Source organism: Equus caballus, chromosome 2 (assembly GCF_041296265.1).
Source record: "Equus caballus isolate H_3958 breed thoroughbred chromosome 2, TB-T2T, whole genome shotgun sequence".
Taxonomy (NCBI): Eukaryota; Metazoa; Chordata; class Mammalia; order Perissodactyla; family Equidae; genus Equus; species Equus caballus.
The window spans coordinates 113,118,011-113,137,691 of NC_091685.1; the positions used below are offsets into that span (position 1 = coordinate 113,118,011).

At 37.9% G+C, this 19,681-nt stretch overlaps 1 protein-coding gene across 6 annotated transcripts in view; it reads left to right on the plus strand.

Annotated features, from left to right (window-relative positions):
- PRDM5 (PR/SET domain 5) overlaps positions 1–16,323 on the plus strand; it is a 186,330-nt gene extending 170,007 nt beyond the window's left edge. For 4 of the 6 annotated variants that reach the window (XM_023636626.2, XM_023636627.2, XM_070259696.1 and 1 more), the window contains 2 exons: positions 1,131–1,235; positions 14,409–16,323. In XM_023636626.2, the coding sequence (XP_023492394.1) occupies positions 1,131–1,235; positions 14,409–14,573 (270 nt within the window). In that variant the 3' untranslated portion in view covers positions 14,574–16,323. Of the gene's footprint in view, positions 1–1,130; positions 1,236–14,408 lie in introns of those variants that run through there. The other 2 variants (XR_011436212.1, XM_023636631.2) reach the window with 2 other exon arrangements.
- The last annotated feature ends 3,358 nt before the right edge of the window (positions 16,324–19,681 follow it).

Here is a 19,681-nt window from a genome sequence, read left to right on the forward strand (position 1 = left end):
TAAGTCCCACATCCAGGGCAGTGGTCATCTCTGCGGAGGTGGGAGGGTGCTGCACCTGTCGAGTGGTGGGTGCATTGAGAGGTACATCTGTACTGGTAATGTTCGATTTCTTAAGGCAGCTGGTGGGCACACGTACTTCTCTTTGGTTATTTTCGTATTGTTTTGTATGTCTAAAAATTTTAATATTCTTTTAAATACTAAGAAAATATAAATAGAACTTGTCTATCTAACATGAAATTAAAAACGTTTATATATACTACCTCAATCCAAATAAGTGTTTATAACAATATTTTTGAAGATATATTTAAAAAAGAACTCATTGCAACTTTCCTTTAAACAAATCTTTTTATTGATACGCTATTTCGTAACTGGCCAGCTGTTTTAAGGGAACAATGTTAATTGACTTATTTTACAATTCATTCCAAGCTAAAAAGATGGTGCCATAAGTTCTTGGTATCAAAGATGGCTAAGGAATTTGGACATTTTTTTCTTTTCTTATGGTAGATATTTCGTTTTCTTAAGTGTCTGTAACCAACGATAAAAAAAATTGCCTCATTTTAAAAAGTAATTTAGATTTTATAAAAGAACATCCTACTTAGGAAAAGAGAAGTGGACAATAGAAATGAAAATACTTAAATCACACTTCAGCTCTAGCTTTTTAAACTTACCACCCAAAATCTGTTGAAAATTTGGTTCTGAAGTTTTCGTTCCTGGGAATCCTTCTGAGACAGTTAATAATTTGCACCATCTAGATTAGGGGTCCCAAACTTCCTTGGTCCATAATGCCATTAATATCTCACTAAATTTTTATGGCTCCCTAGGACCAAAAGCAACCTGAGCGTTCAGTTCATTAAGTAGCTAGAGCAGGCAATCATTCAGAATCCAGCTTTGCCAAGATAGGACCTCATGGGAAGAAATGTACCATAATCTAATGTTGGAAGTGTGGACTACCTTGAGCTGGTAGTTTTCAGACTGTCCTACAGATATTGGGAGTGTCACTGTTTTCCCCTGAAAATTTAAAATAACTCACAGCACCCCTGTGAATTTGCTGCAGCATCCTGCAGAACTAGATAAAATACCCCACATACCCATTCACTCGAATTCATCATGTCTCTTTTCTCTGACTGCAGGAGAAGCCATACAAGTGCTCAGAGTGCAGCAAGGCCTTCAGCCAGAAGCGAGGCCTGGATGAGCACAAGAGGACGCACACCGGAGAAAAGCCTTTCCAATGTGATGTGAGTTTGGCTTCTCTTTTCTCTTCCTAGTGTACTCCAATAACAGGAGTGGTGTGTGTCTGTGCGCACGTGTGTGTTTGTGCACCTGTGCATGTGTGTGTGTATGTATGAATGTGTGTTTTGCAGCACTGGTCTGTGTCTGTTAGTCTTGTGCTGTTTATACCTTTTGATTGCATAATCCATGTAACACATTGTTGTAATTTTATTCATTCTGGTTTATTGGCAGCAAATAAATTCTGATTTTCTTTAAGATATACTTACATCCTGTTTTAATGCAATTGAGTTGTTCTTCCAAGTATAAATGCATGATGATTCAAGGCAGCTTTCATGTGTCTGCCCAAGTCTTTTGACAGGTTAATGACAGTTAAAGCAGAGATTTAACTGTTCATAGATGTGATTTATTTTGTTAAAGCCAAATAATGAATTTCTAAAACATGCGTAAAATCCTTTGTTTAAATAACACTATTGCTAATTGTGTAGATTTTCTACTTATGACATTTGAATTGAAAGGAAATTATCAACATAGTTGTTTACCTTATTTATGAAAGGAAAAAATCCTACCATTGTCAGTAAAATTAATCTGAGCATTGATTAATTTAGGGAAAAAACTTCGTTTCTCAATGAACAGTGTCACCATTCTCCTGTGTAAGATTGACAATTGACAGAAAATTGACACAGGTGTTAAGGAAAACACTTGGAAGCTTACTTCTAACACAAAAATAGCAAAAAGAATATTAATATAGCTCAATGTAAGAAGAAACATCAAAGTTGTATTGTGTGAAGTTGCACAGTACAGAATTCTCTTTAAATGTGAGAAACTTGAGTACTGATTCCCAATGGTGTATCCCAATGGACAAGACCTGAGGTAAGCAGTCCATATGAAAGGAAACTCACAAACACAAGATGCCTTCCTTGTCCTTCCATGAAACTGTGTTTTAGAGTTAAGGCAACAATGTTCTCCCAGTGGGCCTACTCATCAAACACTTTTATCAACAGTGAACTTATTTAAGGAAAGAACTTCTTGTAGAGAAAGAAATGTACACTTCTAGAGCTCTATCCTGAACTAGAGGTCCAGCTCCAGCTTAATCATTTCAATTGGTTTGATTTATTGGTGCTTTTATTGGAGTATTTTCATAAAGGCAAAACCTATTTAGATTATTTAATTGTACAACTACACAAATGACTGATGGGAGATAAAAATACAATATTAACTGTGTATGGACATCTGCCCGCTGTCACCTTCGACCTGACTTTAATTTATGCTAAATGTTTTTGTTGACTTCTTCCTAGATAAACTGGACCATGATGTTACTTTTTTAAAACTATAACGTTCCAAGCCTGGTTTTTTCTCTCTGCCTCTATCCCATTTACTTCTATCATATGTTCAAAACTCTCTGATCCTTATCTGCAGCCCAGGCTGGTCTGCAGATAGAGATCCAAGTTTAATGCCTCTCAAACTTCCCTGAAATGCAGCCTGCTCAGTAGAGAACTGGCTGTCTTTGCTCCAAAATCTTTTCCTTCTTAACCTACTCATACCAGAGAGAAGTCATCCTTTCTCACTCCTCTTCCAGTCGGTCTCCTTCTGAATAGTTCTCAAATCCATGACTTCCTCTCAGTTTCCATTCTCACTAGAAGTGCATAGCCTGGACCCTTACATCCAATCTCCAATGTATATGTTCTCTAGGCTGGCAAGGTGGGTTTTTTTTAATTGAGTTGAAATTCACAAAAGATTAACCATTTTAAAGTAAACAGCGGCGTTAAGTTCCTTGACAATGTTCTGCAACCATCACCTCTGTCTGCTTCCAGAATATTTTTATCATCCCAAAATAAAATTTCACACCCATTACCTGTTAAACAATTATTCTCTATTCTTCCCGGACCCTGGCAACCACTAATCTGCTTTCATTTCTATAGATTTAGTTATTCTGGATATCTCATATAAATGATTCATACAATATGTGACCTTTTGTGACTGGCTTTCACTTAGCATAATGTTTTCAAGGTTCATCTACATTGTACCTGTGTCAGTACATCATTCTTTTTTATGGCTGAATGATATTCTGTGGTATGTATATACCACGATTGTTTATCCTTTCATCCACTGATGAACATTAGAGTTGTTTCTACTATTGTGAATAGTGCTGTAACAAAAATGTGTATACAAGTATCTGAGTACCTGTTTTCAATTCTTTTGGATATATACCTTGGAGTGGAATGCTGTGTCATATGATGATTCTGTGTTTGACTTTTTGAGGAACTGCCATACTGTTTTTCACAGTAGCTGCGCCATTCTGTATTCCCCTCAGCAATGCAGCACGTCCTTGTTGACTTGTTATTTTCCATTTTTTAAAATTATAGTCATCTAGGTGGATGTGATGTGGTATCTCACTGTGGTTTTGATTTACATTTCCTAAAGGATTAATGAAACTGAGCATCTTTCCACGTACTTATTTGTTGGCCATTTGTGTATCTTCTTTGGAGAAATGTCTATTCAAGTCCTTTGTCTATTTTAAAATTGTGTTGTTTGTCTTTTTGTTGTTGAGGGTAAGAGTTTCTTTATATATTCTGGATACTAGACCTTTCTCAGATGTATGATATGCAAATATTTTCTCTCACTCAGTGGGCTCTCTTCACTTTCTTGATAATACTCTTTGATGCACAAAACATTTCAATGTATTTTTTTCTTTTTCTCCTCATGCTTTTGAGGTCATATCTAAGAATCCATTGCCAAATTTAATGTTATGAAGATTTACCCATATGTTTTTATCTAAGTGTTTTATAGTTTTAACTCTTACATTTAGGTCTTTGATCCATTTTGAGTTCATTTTCTGTATATGGTGTGAAGTAGGGCTCCATACTTTTGCGTTATTTTTCAGTCTTTCACCATTGAATATGATGTTAGCTATGGGTTTTTCATGAATGCCCTTTGTTATGTTGAGAAAGTTCCCTTTTATCCTAGTTTTATGAGTATTTTTATCAAGCCAAGGTGTTGGATTTTGTCACATGCTTTTCTCTGTCAATTGAGATGATCATGTTTTGTGTTTTTTTGTCCTTTTGTTCTATGAACATGGTGTATTACATTGTTTAATTTTCTTATGTTGAACTACCATTTCCAGTCCTGGGATAAATCCCACTTAGTCATGGCTTATAATCCTTTTAATTTGGCTTGTTAGGGATGTTTTGTTTTGTTTTCTTTTTTGCTTATTTGAAGATTTTTTTGCATTTATATTCATGAAAGATATTGGTCTACAGTTTTCTTTCCTTGTAATGTCTTTATCTGGCTTTGGTATTAGGGTAGTGCAGGCCTCACAGAATGAGTTAGGTAGTGTTCCCGCCTCTTCTATGTTTTGGGAGAGTTAGAAAGGATTAGTATTAATTCTTTTTTACATGTTTGGTAGAATTCATCAGTGAACCCGTTTGATTCTGAACTTTTCTTTGTTGGGAGGTTTTTTATTTGATTCAATCTCTAGTTATAGATCACTCAGGTTTTTCTTTTTCTTCATAAATACAGTTTTGATAATTTGTGTTTCTAGAAATTTGTCCTTTTCATCCAGATTATCTAATTTGTTGGCATATAGTTCATAGTATTCTCTTATAATTCTTTTTATTTCTGTGGGGTCAGTGGTAATGTACCTGTGTCACTTTTTCAATGTAAACTCAATCATGTGCTTCTCTATGGTAACTTCTCACAACCTATAGGATAAAATCCACCTTCCTACTTGACTGAAAAGTTATTCTAGTCTTTGTCAATTCTCATTATTTTATGACTTAATAATCTCTTGTCTGTCAGTACTCTGCATTTCGTTTGTACTAACATTTAGAGTTTCCTGAAACAGTGATGCTATTTCACATCTAAGTACCGTGTTCCCTGTGGCTTGCATGCTCTATTTCCTCTGCCTAGAAAGTCCTCTTCATCTCTTGTTCCCATTGTCTGAGATATATATATGTCTGTATGCACACGCACACACACACACACGACATTTGAGTGGCACTTGAGTGGTATTTCAGTAAATTTGTAAAGAAAAAACTGTTATCTATCTATCTCACTTCTTTACAGTTTTTCTCAAGTGCCGCTTCACTCATCAACAGTACTCTAACCCCTTAGGCGCTGTTGTCCCATGCTGTGCACTCCCCTAGGATGCCATACCTATTGACCTCTAAGTATCTTTAGCTTCTATCTATGTGGCGACAACTTCCAAATCTTTTTTTCTTGTGCATAGATCTCTTTTCTGAACTCTAGGGAGATATTTTGAGCTGCATATAAGGCACTTCTCCTATATTCCAAACTGAAATCATGCTCCCCAGCCTTCTCTATCGCTCAAAATGTTCCCTTCAACTACTCATCTCTCTGAGGACTCCACCGTCTTCAAATAACCCAAACCGAAGATCTGAGCCCCATGCCAAGCACCTCTTTTTCTCTAAGCCATGACCAATAGCATCATCTGGTTGAGCTTCTATTGTGGGAAAGACACAGTGATCCACAGTTTGTGTATATTCTCTCTGATGTTCACTACAGCCTGGAAATATATAGGTGATATTTCCACCTACGTGAAGCAACTGAGGCTCACTGAGGTTGAGTGACTTGCCTATCATCCACCACTTAGAACTGGCCAAGTCGGGATTCTAGGGTTCAAACCCATGCAACTTCCTCTCAGTCCAGCAATTCCCAACACTTTTCGCTTCTGTATATTTCTCAAGCCTATTGCCTTCTCTTAATTCCCACTGTCACTTTCGCTCTTCTCTTTCCCTCACTTCTCACATCTAATCCAGTAGCAGATCTGATTGGCTCTACATTGAAAATAAATTGAGAGTCTGAACACTTCTCACATCTCGACAGCTACCATCTTAGTCTCCTAGAATAGTGGAGTAGCTTCTTAATTGATTTCTCTCCTTCTGTTTTGCTCCCAACAGTCTGTCCTAAACTTGTCACCCAGAGTGATCTGTCTAGAACCTAAGTCAGATATATACATAATATGTATTATACTCATTTACTCAAACCCTTCAATGACTGTTAATCTCCTTTAGAGTGAAAAATCGAAGTTTTACCATGGTCTGAAAGTCCCCACATGATCTACACCCCACCTCCCTGCCCCAACCTCCCTGACTTCACCGCCACCCTCCAGCTCGCTCTGGCCACATGGCTTCCTTGCTGTTCTTCGGGCACACTAAATGTACTCCTATGAATAGGTCTCTGTATGTGCTGTTTCCCTGGCCTGAAACACCCTTGTCAGATGTCTTTATGGCCTGCTCCTGCGCTTCTTTCCGTTCTCTGCTCAAATTACTTTCCCTCTTATTTCCATTACTTTCTTAAACCTCACTCCCTGTTCTTCATCATGGTGCTTATATCCACCTGAAATATTATGTATTTGTTTGCATAATCATTTTTCATCTATTATAAGCTTTATGACAAAAGAATTTTTCCTTTATTATTCATTGCTCTATCCCCAGGCCTAGAAAAATGCCTGGCATATAAGAAGCATTCAATGAATATTTTTAAAGGAATGAATAAATGAGTTAATGCCCACTGTCTTTGTGTACATCCGGATCCTTTCTGGCTTGGAGTGGAACACCACTATTGGCCTCCCTGACTCCAGTTTCATACTCTCTAGCTTGCTGACTAAATGATATTTTTGTTTCAGTCTCTGTTCAGAATCCTTTGACGAATTCCCACCACTTGCAGAATATACTTCCAGTTTCTCATTTTGGTCATCATGATCTCCAGGATTTGACTCCAGCCTTCAACTCTAGTTTCTTTTTCAAGATATTTATCTAATGGCATCTGTTCTTCAGCCTTAGTGAACTGTTTGTGCTTCCCCACGTGAGCATGGCTCTTCACACCTCTGCCTTTTGCCCACCTTTTTCTCTCTCCCTGGAATGTCCTTCCCGACCTTAGGACGGATAGACCCAAGCATCCAGGCAGAGTTGATTGTGCTCCCCTCTGTGCTTCTCTAAGCACTAAATTCATAGCATTGCAAATATTTCTCTCTAAAACTATTTGTTCTTCACTTAAGTGATAGGCACATTGTATGTGATAAATATTTGTTAGCTGAAAATATTTGTATAGAATTCTAATTCTTGTCTCTCAAGATGCTTTATGGTAAAAATGTTGCTTCATTTATTTTAAAACAAAATCAGTTTTACCTCCAGCCTACAGTAAGAATAAATATCTTCCCATTCTTTATCATGTGAATTAATACTAAGTTGAAGTAGGTCAAAGGGTTGGATGAGACTCACGGGTAGAAGGAAAGAAAAGGAAGCATCCTTGTGGCACTATTTGAACTTTTTCTTGCTCTCTCCTATTTTTAAAATGGCTACAAATGTCCTTGCATTTGCCTGATTTATTCAGAGCATCAATTTGACGTCTCTTAATGACTGCATTTAAGTTCATGAAAATGTAGCTTTTAATGTCTAGGTCGTCAGCTTCACAACTGTGACATCAGCTACTCTCTGCTGACATTGAATCCTCTCTGCTGGCCCCCATTCGACAATGTGTTGAATTGTTCCCATGCCATCTCCTGTGTGGAGCTTCTAGGTCTCCTTAATTCAGAGCCATTGTCAATGACTTCAGCATCTTGCTCAGCTTCCCTTCCATTTCTCCTCCATCTGCTGCTGCAGTTTTCCCGTGGTGACCACATCAGTGGATTTACACTTTGTATCCCTCACAGCACACTGGTGAGCTGAACTGTCTGAGAACCTCCTTTATTTTTTCAAAAAGCTTTTTATTTGTTATATATGGTATCAGCCAGGCAAGTGGAAAGAGTATGGTCAGCTCACATATCTCTGTTTGAATTTAGAGCCTTTAGTGATAGTTGGTCCTTGAGAGGGTGGTATAGACTCTGAACCCAGGCTTCCTGGATTTAAATCCTGGAAACCAGTTCCTGGTTCAGTGACCTTGGGCAAACTGGTTGAGACATAGAAGTGTATGTGTCAGTTTCTTTCTATAAAATAGGGATAATAGTACTAATATCTACTTAAAACGGTGGTTATGAGGATTAAATACACTAATGCTTAGAAATTGCCAGGAGTGGTTCTTGGCACATAGTGAAAGCTGATGTTAGCCCTTGAACCTAGTTCCTCTGCCAGACCCGGAAATAAAACAGGGAGCAAGATGCCATGTCCCCTCCCCTCATAGAGCTCATGTTCTTGTGGAGTATAGACCTTAAACAAATGAAGAGGAATAAATATCTAGTTGCATTTTATGATAAAGACTGGGAAAGGAAAAAAGTGAGTAGAGTGAAAGAGTAGTAGAGAAGAATTCTCTGAGAGAGAGACTGTAAGTAACCTGAAGGATGAGGGGTTAGCCAAGCGGAAAAGAGCAGTCCACGCTCAGGGAACAGCATAAATCAAGGCCTGTAGGTGGGAAAGAGCCAGGGGATTTAGGGCAAGTAAGAAGACAGGTGAGGCTGGAGCACAGAGAGAGAGAGAAAGGGGCACAGGGTAAAGTTGGAAAGCAAATTGGTGGCCTTTCAGCCACATTAAGGAGTTTATTTTGAATCTAGTTTCAATGGGAAGCCATTGAAGAATTTGATATCTGTTGTTCATTTTTATGTGGGGTTTATAGAAGGGGCCAGGGAAATAGAAAATGGGGGATGAATTTTAATTCTATTTATTTATGATCACAAACTTTAATTTATACTTATAAAAACAACTTAGAGTTCTTTAAAAATAATCTATGTAGACATCTTTGATTTCCCCTGAGTTATTCCACAGCCTTTGGGGTACTTACATTACTCATGGGGATTTTATCCACCTAGCAATCATCCGTCTACCTTTCATTCTTTCTCTAATTCAACAAGTGTTTATGGAATGACTACTCTTGCCCTCATCTTCCTAAGACTTGTGAGGAGACATACATTAGAAAACGTCACACATAATTAATTACACTGGAGGTAAGTGTTATGAAGGCAAAGTAAAGGCTGCTATGTGAGCATTTAACAGAAGATTTCTCCTGGCAGACAGATCAGGTGGGCTTCCCTGAGGAAAGAGCAGGCGGAAGCTAGATGAAGCAAAGTGGGGAAGTGCTGAGGCAAGAAGACCGTGGTATGCAGGAGTCTGCAGGAAAGCTGATGAGTTTGTCCAGAACTCAGTGAGTTACCCTAAAAAGAGTAAGGATCCATGGAAGAATCTTAGGTAACAATATGACATTTCTATTTTTAACAAATCCTTCAAACCACTGTGTGGAACATGGACAGAGGGAGTGAGGATGAATACAGGGAGATTTAGATAATATTTATCAACTGGACCCTTTTGGCATTATGTGAGATTGTCCCACACATGACAGGGTATTTGCATGCATGCCCCCATACAAAATGCAAGTAGCACCCCCAGACTTCCAAACATTTCCTGCAGGGAGGGGAAATTGTACCACCCCCATCTGAGAACCTCGGAAGCTAGCTTTGGTTTCCAGAGTGAGGAGCTGCACGTCCCAAGAGGAGTACAACACATCATTGGGATGTGGGACGGAGAGATTACAGCTTTGATTCCTGCTTATTGTGTGTTTAAAAAATAAGAACCAAATTAAACTTTATTATCATTGAATAGAGGGCTTGACTTTGCTGCCCTCACTTGGCTGTTGTCAGCTGGTCTCTTGTGATGGATAGAACTAAATGTGACCTGAGGGAAGCGTGGCACTTCCATGGTGCTGACATTGGCTGACAATCCCAAGTCACTGGTCTGTTTTCAGCACACCGTTAGGACTGCATTTTATGTGTTCTCAGTTAAGTGGAGACATGATTCTGTTATCTGTTCTTAAATAAAGTAATCCTGTACAAGTGGCTTAAAAGAGGCCTGTACAGAAACCACAGATTGAAAATAATATTAATAACACAGACACAAGGTAACAAAAAGAAAATGGCAGAGTTAATACTACCAGTCAGTGATAATTTGAGATAAAAAATGACACCGTAGTATCTGGAAAGTAGTATGCCAAAAAACGGTCGTTATCAAGAATACACTTGAAATATATATTTGCCAATATTTTTGTTAAAGGTGACTGACTCTAAATATCTATCTTAAAATATTGCGGGGCCGGCTCCGTGGCTGAGTGGTTAAGTTTGCGCGCTCTGCTGCAGCGGCCCAGGGTTTGGATTCTGGGCATAGACATGGCACCGCTCATCAGGCCACGTTGAGGCGGCGTCCCACATCCCACAACTGGAAGGACCTGCAACTAAGATATACAACTATGTACAGGGGGGTTTGGAGAGATAAAGCAGAAAAAAAAAAAGATTGGCAACAGTTGTTAGCCCAGGTAAAAAAAAACTTAAAAAAATGAAAAAAATATTGCCTAGTGAAAATATGAAGTCAGTATTATTAACACAAAAATATTATTCCATCTTCTTCATATTCTCTTAAAATTTTGTTTATCTGTCTTTAATATAATATATAAATACATTAACACATTTGGTATATTTTATTTAAAAATACAAATAATAGGGGCCAGCCCAGTGGCGTAGCAGTTAGGTTCACGTGCTCCACTTCAGCAGCCTGGGGTTCACCAGTTCGGATCCAGGGTGTGGCCCTGTCCACCACTTATCAAGCCACGCTGTGGCAGGTGTCCCACATATAAAAAAGAGGAAGATGGGCACAGATGTCAGCTCAGGGCTGATCTTCCTCAAAATAAAAAAATACAAGTAATAAGTGCTTGCTGAACATTTTCGTATTGATAGAGAAGCATTGGTCTAGGCAGATAGTGTTTTCACTCAGGTCGTACATGACAGTGGAGATGGAGACACACGTCTTTGAGAAATGTATAGAAGGAAGAAGTGGTAATTGATTAGGTGAAGTGGGGATGAGGGACACATTGGGTCCAAGCTGACTGCCAGATTTGCAGCAGGTGCCAAGTGGATGGCGGAACTTTTTTTGAGAATTAGATTTGGGAGACAAAGATTCTTAGTTCAATTTTAGACATATTAAATTTGGAGTACCAGTGAGCTATCTGAGTGGTCAGTTAGGTAGTCCACTGTGGAGATGAGAAGAGAGGACTATAAAAGAGAGAGACATGTGGAGGAGATCTCCATATAAATGGTGCAAAAGGCATGAATGTGGTTAAGATCACTGGAGGAGAACATACCTAGTGAATGGGGAAGGGGCCTAAAGAACAGGTACTGACATCCGAACTTCAAGTTTAGGGTGGAGAGGGAGTCTGTACAGGAAAATGAGGGGCAAAATGCCAGGAAAGTGGAAGGAAAACAAAGAGAGGAGGTGATTACTGAAGCCAAAGGTGGTCAGATATGTCAGTGAAGCTGAGAAATCATGTTAAGAGAAGATTCAGGAGGTCCCATTGGCTTTAGCGTGTTGGAGGTTGTCAGTGACCTGTCAGAGCGGTTTGGAGAGGCAGAACTCTCAAGACAGAAGTGTGATAGGAGTGGGCAGGAGGCGTGGATGCAAGATGAGGACATGGAACCTTCATTCAACCAACCATATTTTTTCATTCCAAAATAATATTTGCTGTCTAATTATAAAAGCATTCTTTTTTACTCCAGAAAAATTAGGAAGTACAGAAGGGAATGAAGACAGAAATAAAACAGTCCCAAATTTTCCAACTAATGTCAACTAATATTAATGTTAATCTATTGACATTTCCTCATAGACTTATTTATACAGATAGAGTTCCAAACTTTATTTCAATATTGTAGATTAAATCATGCATTATTAATGTTATAACTGTTTTCTTCCCTTTACATTTTCTCTTGCCTTTAAAAATTTTTTGAAGTATGATCTTTTTTAACAGCTGAAAAGTATTTCTTCATCTGTGTATATCAAATTGAATATACCCATTAACTTTAACTGGGCAAGTAAGTGATTTATAATACTTCACTTTAATAAATAATTCTGCATTGAACATCTTGTATATACAGCTTTGACTAGGAGATATTCATCATACAGATGGCACTCCTGGTTCTTTTAAGGCTTGTGAAAATGCTAATATAATACTGTCTACTCTCCCAGTTATCCTCTTATCAGCATCATTTTGTACACTTTTATGCACATTCTGACCCCTTTTTAAATTATGTTTGGGTGTGTGCATTATTTTGTTTCAAGTGTATTTCTTGAGAATAGCGTGTGTGTGCATTTTCCTTTTTACCCTAATTTCAGAATCTTGTCTTTTAGAAAGGGTGCTTTATACTTTCGTGTCAGTTATCATGACTTCTATGTTATGTGGTCTGTCGTTGTATTTTGTGCTTTTCACATTTCCTGGTCTTTATTTTTTTATCCCCTGATTTTTGCTACGTGGACTTGGCCTTGTTTTTCACTGGCTTTAAAGGTAGATAGTCTGTTTTTAATTAATTATGATTAGAGAGCTCATGTTTACAAAGTTATTTCAAAACAAAGATGTCCTTTCCCCAGATTGATTGGATGCATTGCGTTTGTTCTGGAAAACTATCCTGCTTGCTTCCACAATCACCTGTACATTACAGGGAACTGCGACTCTGTAGAATAGCTGTGTTTTCACTCGAATCCCACCTGTGGTGGCTGTTGGCTTCCTTTTATTAACATTAGTTTCTTCTTTCAAATCTGCCGATGATTCTTCTTGCCAGAGAAGATGAAAGAGAAAAACTAGGCACTACCATTTATTGAGTGTCTGCAGTATAATATCTGTTTACATAGATTACCTCATTTCATCTTTGTATTAATCTTGTGAGATAACTATCATTATGGTCATTTTACAGGTGAAGCAATTGAAGTTAAAAGGCATAGTTTGTCCATTTAAACTTCCTTAGTAGGTGATAGAATTCAAACCCAAGTTGGTTAATTCACGAAATACTTAGTGAGTGCTTACTCTGTAGGCGCTGTCTTACCCCTTAGGATATATGAGTGGGTAAAACATGCAGAGGTCCCTGCCCTCCTAGATCTGGGTCAGGGTGCCAGTCAGTCGGGTTCTTGGTGAGGGCCCTCCTGGTGATGTTCTCGCAGGCCTTCCTTGGTGTTATGCATGCAGAGAGAGCGAGCGAGACATCTGCGTCTCTTCCTATTTTTATAAGGGCTTTATCCAGCATGGGACCTCTACTTTCGTGACCTCATCTAAACCTAATTATCTCCCAAAGGCTCCACCTCCAAATACTGTCACATTGAGGATTAGGACTGCAATCTATGAATCTGGGGAGGACACAAGCATCCAGTCCATGGCAGACTCTAAAGCTTATTTTCTTTCCATCACACTGTGCTGCTACTTATGTATATATCGAAATACGTTATTATTGGATTACTCCCTCCCCTTACTGTATTGAGGCCTGTGTCTTTCTGAGTTTCTTGGGTGTAAATCCTCCTGCCCCCATAAGGAGAGAGAGCAAGTTTTTATTTGCTTTAGCATTTTCACAAGCCTCACCTCATTCAGAACTTCAGTTTTCTTTCCAGTATTTTTACAAGCCATTTCCTCTTTCATTATACTCTTTACATTTTTCATGGTATTTTCACATTAAGTATGCCTTATTTTATTGAATAGAGTTTTGTATAAATGGAATTTTTGCAAATAACTCCAAAACCTTGAAGGAAAATTTGTGGTAAAAGAAATTCCATTTCATTTCCTGAATAATTATACCTTACATCTTCTGTGTTAATTTAATATTTTTAATTATCAGGCTGTTTAATATGTGTTGAGCCAGGTGGCAATTTAGCGGAGCTTATATGAAGTAAACTTTTACATTCCTTAGTTAAATGGAGTATATATAATAAGAAAGAAAAAATTGGAATAGTGGGTAATAAACTTAGAATGCTTAAAGCAGTGTTAACCTTTTACTTCAAAAATGGGACTAAATCGAAGGGATCGCTGGTGAGAAATGTCTTGTGCTGTTTATGCCATATAAAGAGATGCTATCTAGACCATGAGGCATTTTTTTTGTTTAAGAGGTTTAATATGATTTTGTCAATACACCCTGTTATGGTGAGAAAAGGTATTGTTTCCAGAGAGTTGTTTCTCTAGAGCTGTTTAAATACAGCAGCTGGGGTGCAGAGGGACACACACTAAATGCAAATAACTCTTGGGAACTATAATTAATTTTCTTCACCCTTTAACTTGAGTGCTAAATTCCATTTATTTCAAGAGCACTTTTTGTTCTGATTCCTGTCAGTACGTACTTTATAATAGAAATTTGCATCCTGTATATTGTATAAATGATAACTAAGTATATCAGGTTTTTCAGTATAATATGATTGGTATCTTTGGGTCTTTTCTAGGTTTGTGACTTGGCTTTTAGCTTGAAGAAAATGCTGATCCGACACAAGATGACTCATAATCCCAATCGTCCACTGGCAGAATGCCAGTTTTGCCATAAGAAGTTTACAAGGAATGACTACCTCAAAGTGCACATGGACAATATCCATGGCGAAGCTGACAGCTAATGGGAGCTGTGAAGGAATCGAACCATTCAGAAGGGCTCCTAATATGAAACCCAGATTTCTTGCACCTGATTAGCATAGCAGAAGTAGCCAAAAGCAATTCACTGGTCTCGCAGTTCTTACTTATCTACCTTTAGAGTCTATGGGTGCATATGCAAATGAAGAAAACAAGCCTACTCTGAGCAAGAAATGGTACAAATGGAAAAAATATAACTTGGTAGCCTTGTCAAATACTACTTGTGCTCTGTCTTATGAAAAGGGAAACAGGAGTCGTGGCTCTCCTCGGCCATCTCTCTGTAAAGAAGTTTATTAACATACTCCATATTAGGCCTTTTTATTTTATTGTTATCTTTGCGGGTGTGTGTACGCACACATGTGCACATGCTGGTTATTGCAACTGGTTATTACTAATTTAGCTAGGAAGAAATCAAGATATCCAACTATTTCATTGCAGATAAGGATAAGAGCAAGAGTTTTCAAAGTTTTTAGCATAACAGGATAAAACTGATGTTTTGGGAAACAGACCAAAAGTTGATCTTATTTAGTAGCTCCCTACAGCAGGTCAGTTTAAAGTAAAGAGATATTTAAGAACTAAAGCATCTATTAAAATATTGCTCATTTTAGGCAATTCTTAGGAAACGTTATTTCCTGTCATCATTCAGATGCAGACATTCATGATCTGGAATACTTTTATAAAATCTACATAAATATGGCCATAACACTTAAATATTCATCAAGCTGGTGTTCCCGAGTTTATGCTAGTTGGCTTTAGGAATTAACAGTATACGAATGTGTACAACTAAAAATGGAAACAGGATAGTCTCTCAATATTTGTTGACTGACAGAGCGGCAGCAGAATAGTGGCGTTACGACATCCGTTATGAGGAGCCTAGCTATGTCCCCTCGTTCCATGAAAGTGCACAGGACATGCTACTGCAGACGTAAGAGAGCCCTCAGAGCATTGACATTCTGTTTTGCAAAAGCCATTTTCCAGAATCTTGGCAGTAGGTGATTCTGAAACACTTTTAAATTACCCTCAATCATCCTATATAATTAGGAATCCAGAATAAAAAATACAAACCTGGCAATTGTCATGATTGAAATTATCACTGAAGCTTAAGGGAAATTGAAGCAAGAAGCATAATTTCTTCCTTTACTATTTCAGTAAAATACTGGAGAGCAGCATACAATGAACAGCTTGTTTGGGGAGAAGATATGATAAAATGTAAAGGCAATCTCAAAAGAGCATAGAGGAATCCAAAAACCAGAAAGAAATTAGAATGAAGCCTAAATCATGAACTTCTGTACGTGGAGCCCACTCAAAAGAGAGCAAGTATAATTTTAAGGAATTTATTTGTTCTAATGATTTAAGGAGAAAGGTTATCTGAAGACACAGTTCTTTCAAGTGAGGAATCTCGTTTTAAGATTATATTCATGCTCAGTTCTAGTTTTTAAAAGAAACATGAAGATTCAATATAGATATTTAAACTCTGTAAAAATACTAAATTTGAAACTTACCAGAGATAACTTTAAAAAATATAAATCCCAAGATTATAATTTAGAAGATATCTAAGTGTGGTTATATGTAGCATTTTGTATCTGAAATTATAGACTTTATTTTATAAAAATAGATTTTGTTCTTGTTTCTCGCTATGTCATCTGTTTCAACAATATATTTTTAGATTTAAAGTGTTTTCAATTTGACATGACACTGTGCTTAATATCATTTGAATATAAAAGGACAGCTGTAAAATTTGGGAGTGTGTATTATTTAAACACGTTCTGCTCATTCCTTTGGATGCTGCCTTCTCTGTAAGGGATGCTTCATATCCCGATTATGTGATGAATGTGAAACTTGAAAAGACGCCAAGTATCAATTTTGTGTAATCTCAGTGATTCACAACTTAACGGGGCTGCTGCGGAAATTACCCTTAAAAGCGTGTCGTCACCATGCTGTGGAATAAACTGACAAGGAAGAGGTGCTGGGCCTTGTCAGGCTGAAGGTCTGTAGTCAAGGAAAACTTTAAGCACTGGTGTCGGAAGACCTGCTTGGCCCCCATAATGCCTTTCAACGCACTGAAACCAAAACAGGTCCTTGGAAGTCTGTTGGCTTGCTGCAATCTTTTATCTAAAAGATGATTATTTATAAGCATTTCAGATATGTTAGCCTTTGCGTGCTGCAACTTTTAAATCACTCAACAATAACAAAAGATGAAAATTGATTTTTTTAGTGTTTGATTGAGAAATTAAGAACATAGTCAGTCATAGAGGAAAAGTCTTCCAGGCAGGCTGGAGTATAGGTACCCACTTGGAAGTGTCTTTCTCTTCTTCCTTGCTGTAGAAGATTTGGCTCAAGTACTTTCTTGGGAAAAGGCCAAACTCTTAGGGGTCCATGAAGTCAGGGCTAAGTCATTTTAAGAGGTGTCCAATAATACAGTAATGCACATAGGTTCAGATATCCTTCTATAATTTTTATCTTTGTATATTAACATTCAAGATATTTGTATATCTTGAATTCCTTCTTGTTTCATAATCACTGGCCTATATTATTTTCTTTTCCTTTTCTTTGTTTTGTTTTGGTTGATGTTGGCCATATAGAAGCTTTTATTGATTACTCATGATCAACAGATGCAGCATAAAAGTATTCGTTGGTTGAGGCCAGCCCATGGCTGAGTGGTTAAGTTCGCTCATTTGGCTTCAGCAGCCCGGGGTTCGCAGGTTCAGATCCTGGGTGCAGACCTACACACCATGCTGTGGTGGTGTCCCACATAGAGGAACTAGAGTGACCTACAACTAGGATAGACGACTGTGTACTGGGGCTTTGGGGAGGAAAAAAAAAGGGAAGATTGGCAACAGATGTTAGCTCAGAGCCAATCTTCCTCACAAAATAAAAAATAGTATTCATTGGTGATTCATTCTTGTGGTTACATACAATAGTTAAAATGCCTTAACTTTTAAAAAAGCATATTTCTTATATCCTCTGTGTGTCTGTCTTTCTGTCTGTCTGCAGGGGATCGCTTTCATGCAATGCTTATATATACAAATGCATTACTTTGCTCAAAACCCCTCTGCCCTTTCACAGCCCTCACTGGGTGGGTGTGAACGTGGATCACAGAGGGTCTTCCTGCCTTGGTGTGTGAATTAGTGTCTTTGTGTTATCACCTCTTCCAAAGCTGGAAACGAGGGAGGGGGGGAGAGAGGATGGGTACTGGAAATACTTATTTTTTTCTTCACAAATTTAAACATTGCTTATGAAAACTCACCTTGGGGTTGGGAATGTAAGCAGGTGCATGGGTAGAGGAAATGTACCTCTTTGAAACCCTCCGATGTTACTGTTAATGTTGAGGCTGAGTTGCATGTATATAAATGTAGCATTTGTAAATATAGAAGAACTTCAATAGAATTTTTATTTTATTATAAATCTATAATCGATCTATATGAATCTCTGAAACAGTTGGCGTTAGCAGCATATTTCACTATAGAGCTATAACTAACACAGTTCTACAGTAAAATCCAAATGGGTGTTTTAAAGTTGTTTTTGATGAAAGAAGGAAATATAACTGCCATTACTCCCAGGCCTCATGCTTTTCTAGTTTACTCAGCATTTCTAGATCTGGGAAATCTCTCTCAAGTTAAGCCAGGTTGGTCTCCAGATAGTAAGAGAGAACCACGTCCCTTCCTCTCCTCTTGGTCACAGATAAACAGCAGTGAGGAGGAACGTTACTCAGAATGAAAGAAACCTGAGTTATAGTAGCATCTCTGAGCGAAAATATCCTCGTGTTGGCAAATATAATTTAAGAGTGATAAAAGTTATGGCTAATATTTTAGGTACTCTTCTTTTAAAAAAGGCGTGTTTCATCGTTTTGCTGTTGCCCCACCCTTGTGAGATTTCTCTGATACCAAACATCCTCATCATTCTGTGTCTCCCAGGAGTGGATTTGGAAATGATGAGTTTGTTGAACTGGATTTCTCAGGATCGGCTAGTCCTTTGGAGCCCACTCGCACAGCCTTGGCCTCAAAACTGTTATCACTGGAGGTTGTTGCCTTGTTGTGTGACAGAATAAAAAAGAACTCTGGAGCCTTTGTTCTGGGCCATGTCAGAATATTCTCAATTTCCTGGGTCCATGAAGTAATACAGAATGCAACAGCTATCTTAGACTAAAATGGTGCTTCTGATCCAGTGTCCAGGTTTATTTTCTTCCTTTTTAAAAAATACTTAACACGATACTATAAAACAAATGTTTATATTTGTTACAGGATAGGCTACCTAAATATTTGATGGCATACTTGATTGCCTAATCCTGCAAACATTTAGGCAATTAGAACAAGTGTTTATTCCTTAGGTCCATGCCACCTTGGCATATTACATGGCAGGAGGAAACTAATCTAAGATTTTAAGTAATATTGATAATTCATATGTTGTAAATTGAGAAACGTCATAAGACCAGTGAAACTTGATCATCTAGATTAACGTAAAGGAGTTCGTATAAAATATCACTGTTTCTGAGAAGAAACACTGTAGACTTACTAGGAGTTAATTACACTTAGAAAGCACCAAAGAAGCCATTTGCCTCTGCAAAACAGTATAAAAATGGAAAGAATCTGAGCTCAAAGTGACACCTAAAACATTTCATTATTTTGTTTTTATATTTTGTCTACTTGGAGAATATCAAATAATGCTTTTTTCCTTAACGTTAATTTTCTCTGACATCTTTTATATAATGTTTGACTGGCATATCTCCTCCCCCCCCCCCCCGATTCTTCTACTAGAGGCTGTTCTGTGAGTATATGTAAATTTTAGATATGTTTCTAATAAACAACCTGTGATAAGACTTCCCATTTCTTATCTTGTCTCACAATCCTGTGTGCTTTGCAGTCCGTGATGATGAATTTGTCCTGCCTTCCCCACAGCCTCATGCAGCCTCCTTTGGATGGCTGACTGGGCTTGTATTGGAGTCTGTACTCAGAAATATGCTCCTTACCCCTAACATAGGAAATTCACCATCACCAACGTGTAAATCTGATAAAAGCTTGACAGTGTAGACACAATCCAAGACCCTTTTCTGTATGGTTCTTGCTGACCCAAGGTAGCTGCTGATGCAGACCTGAAA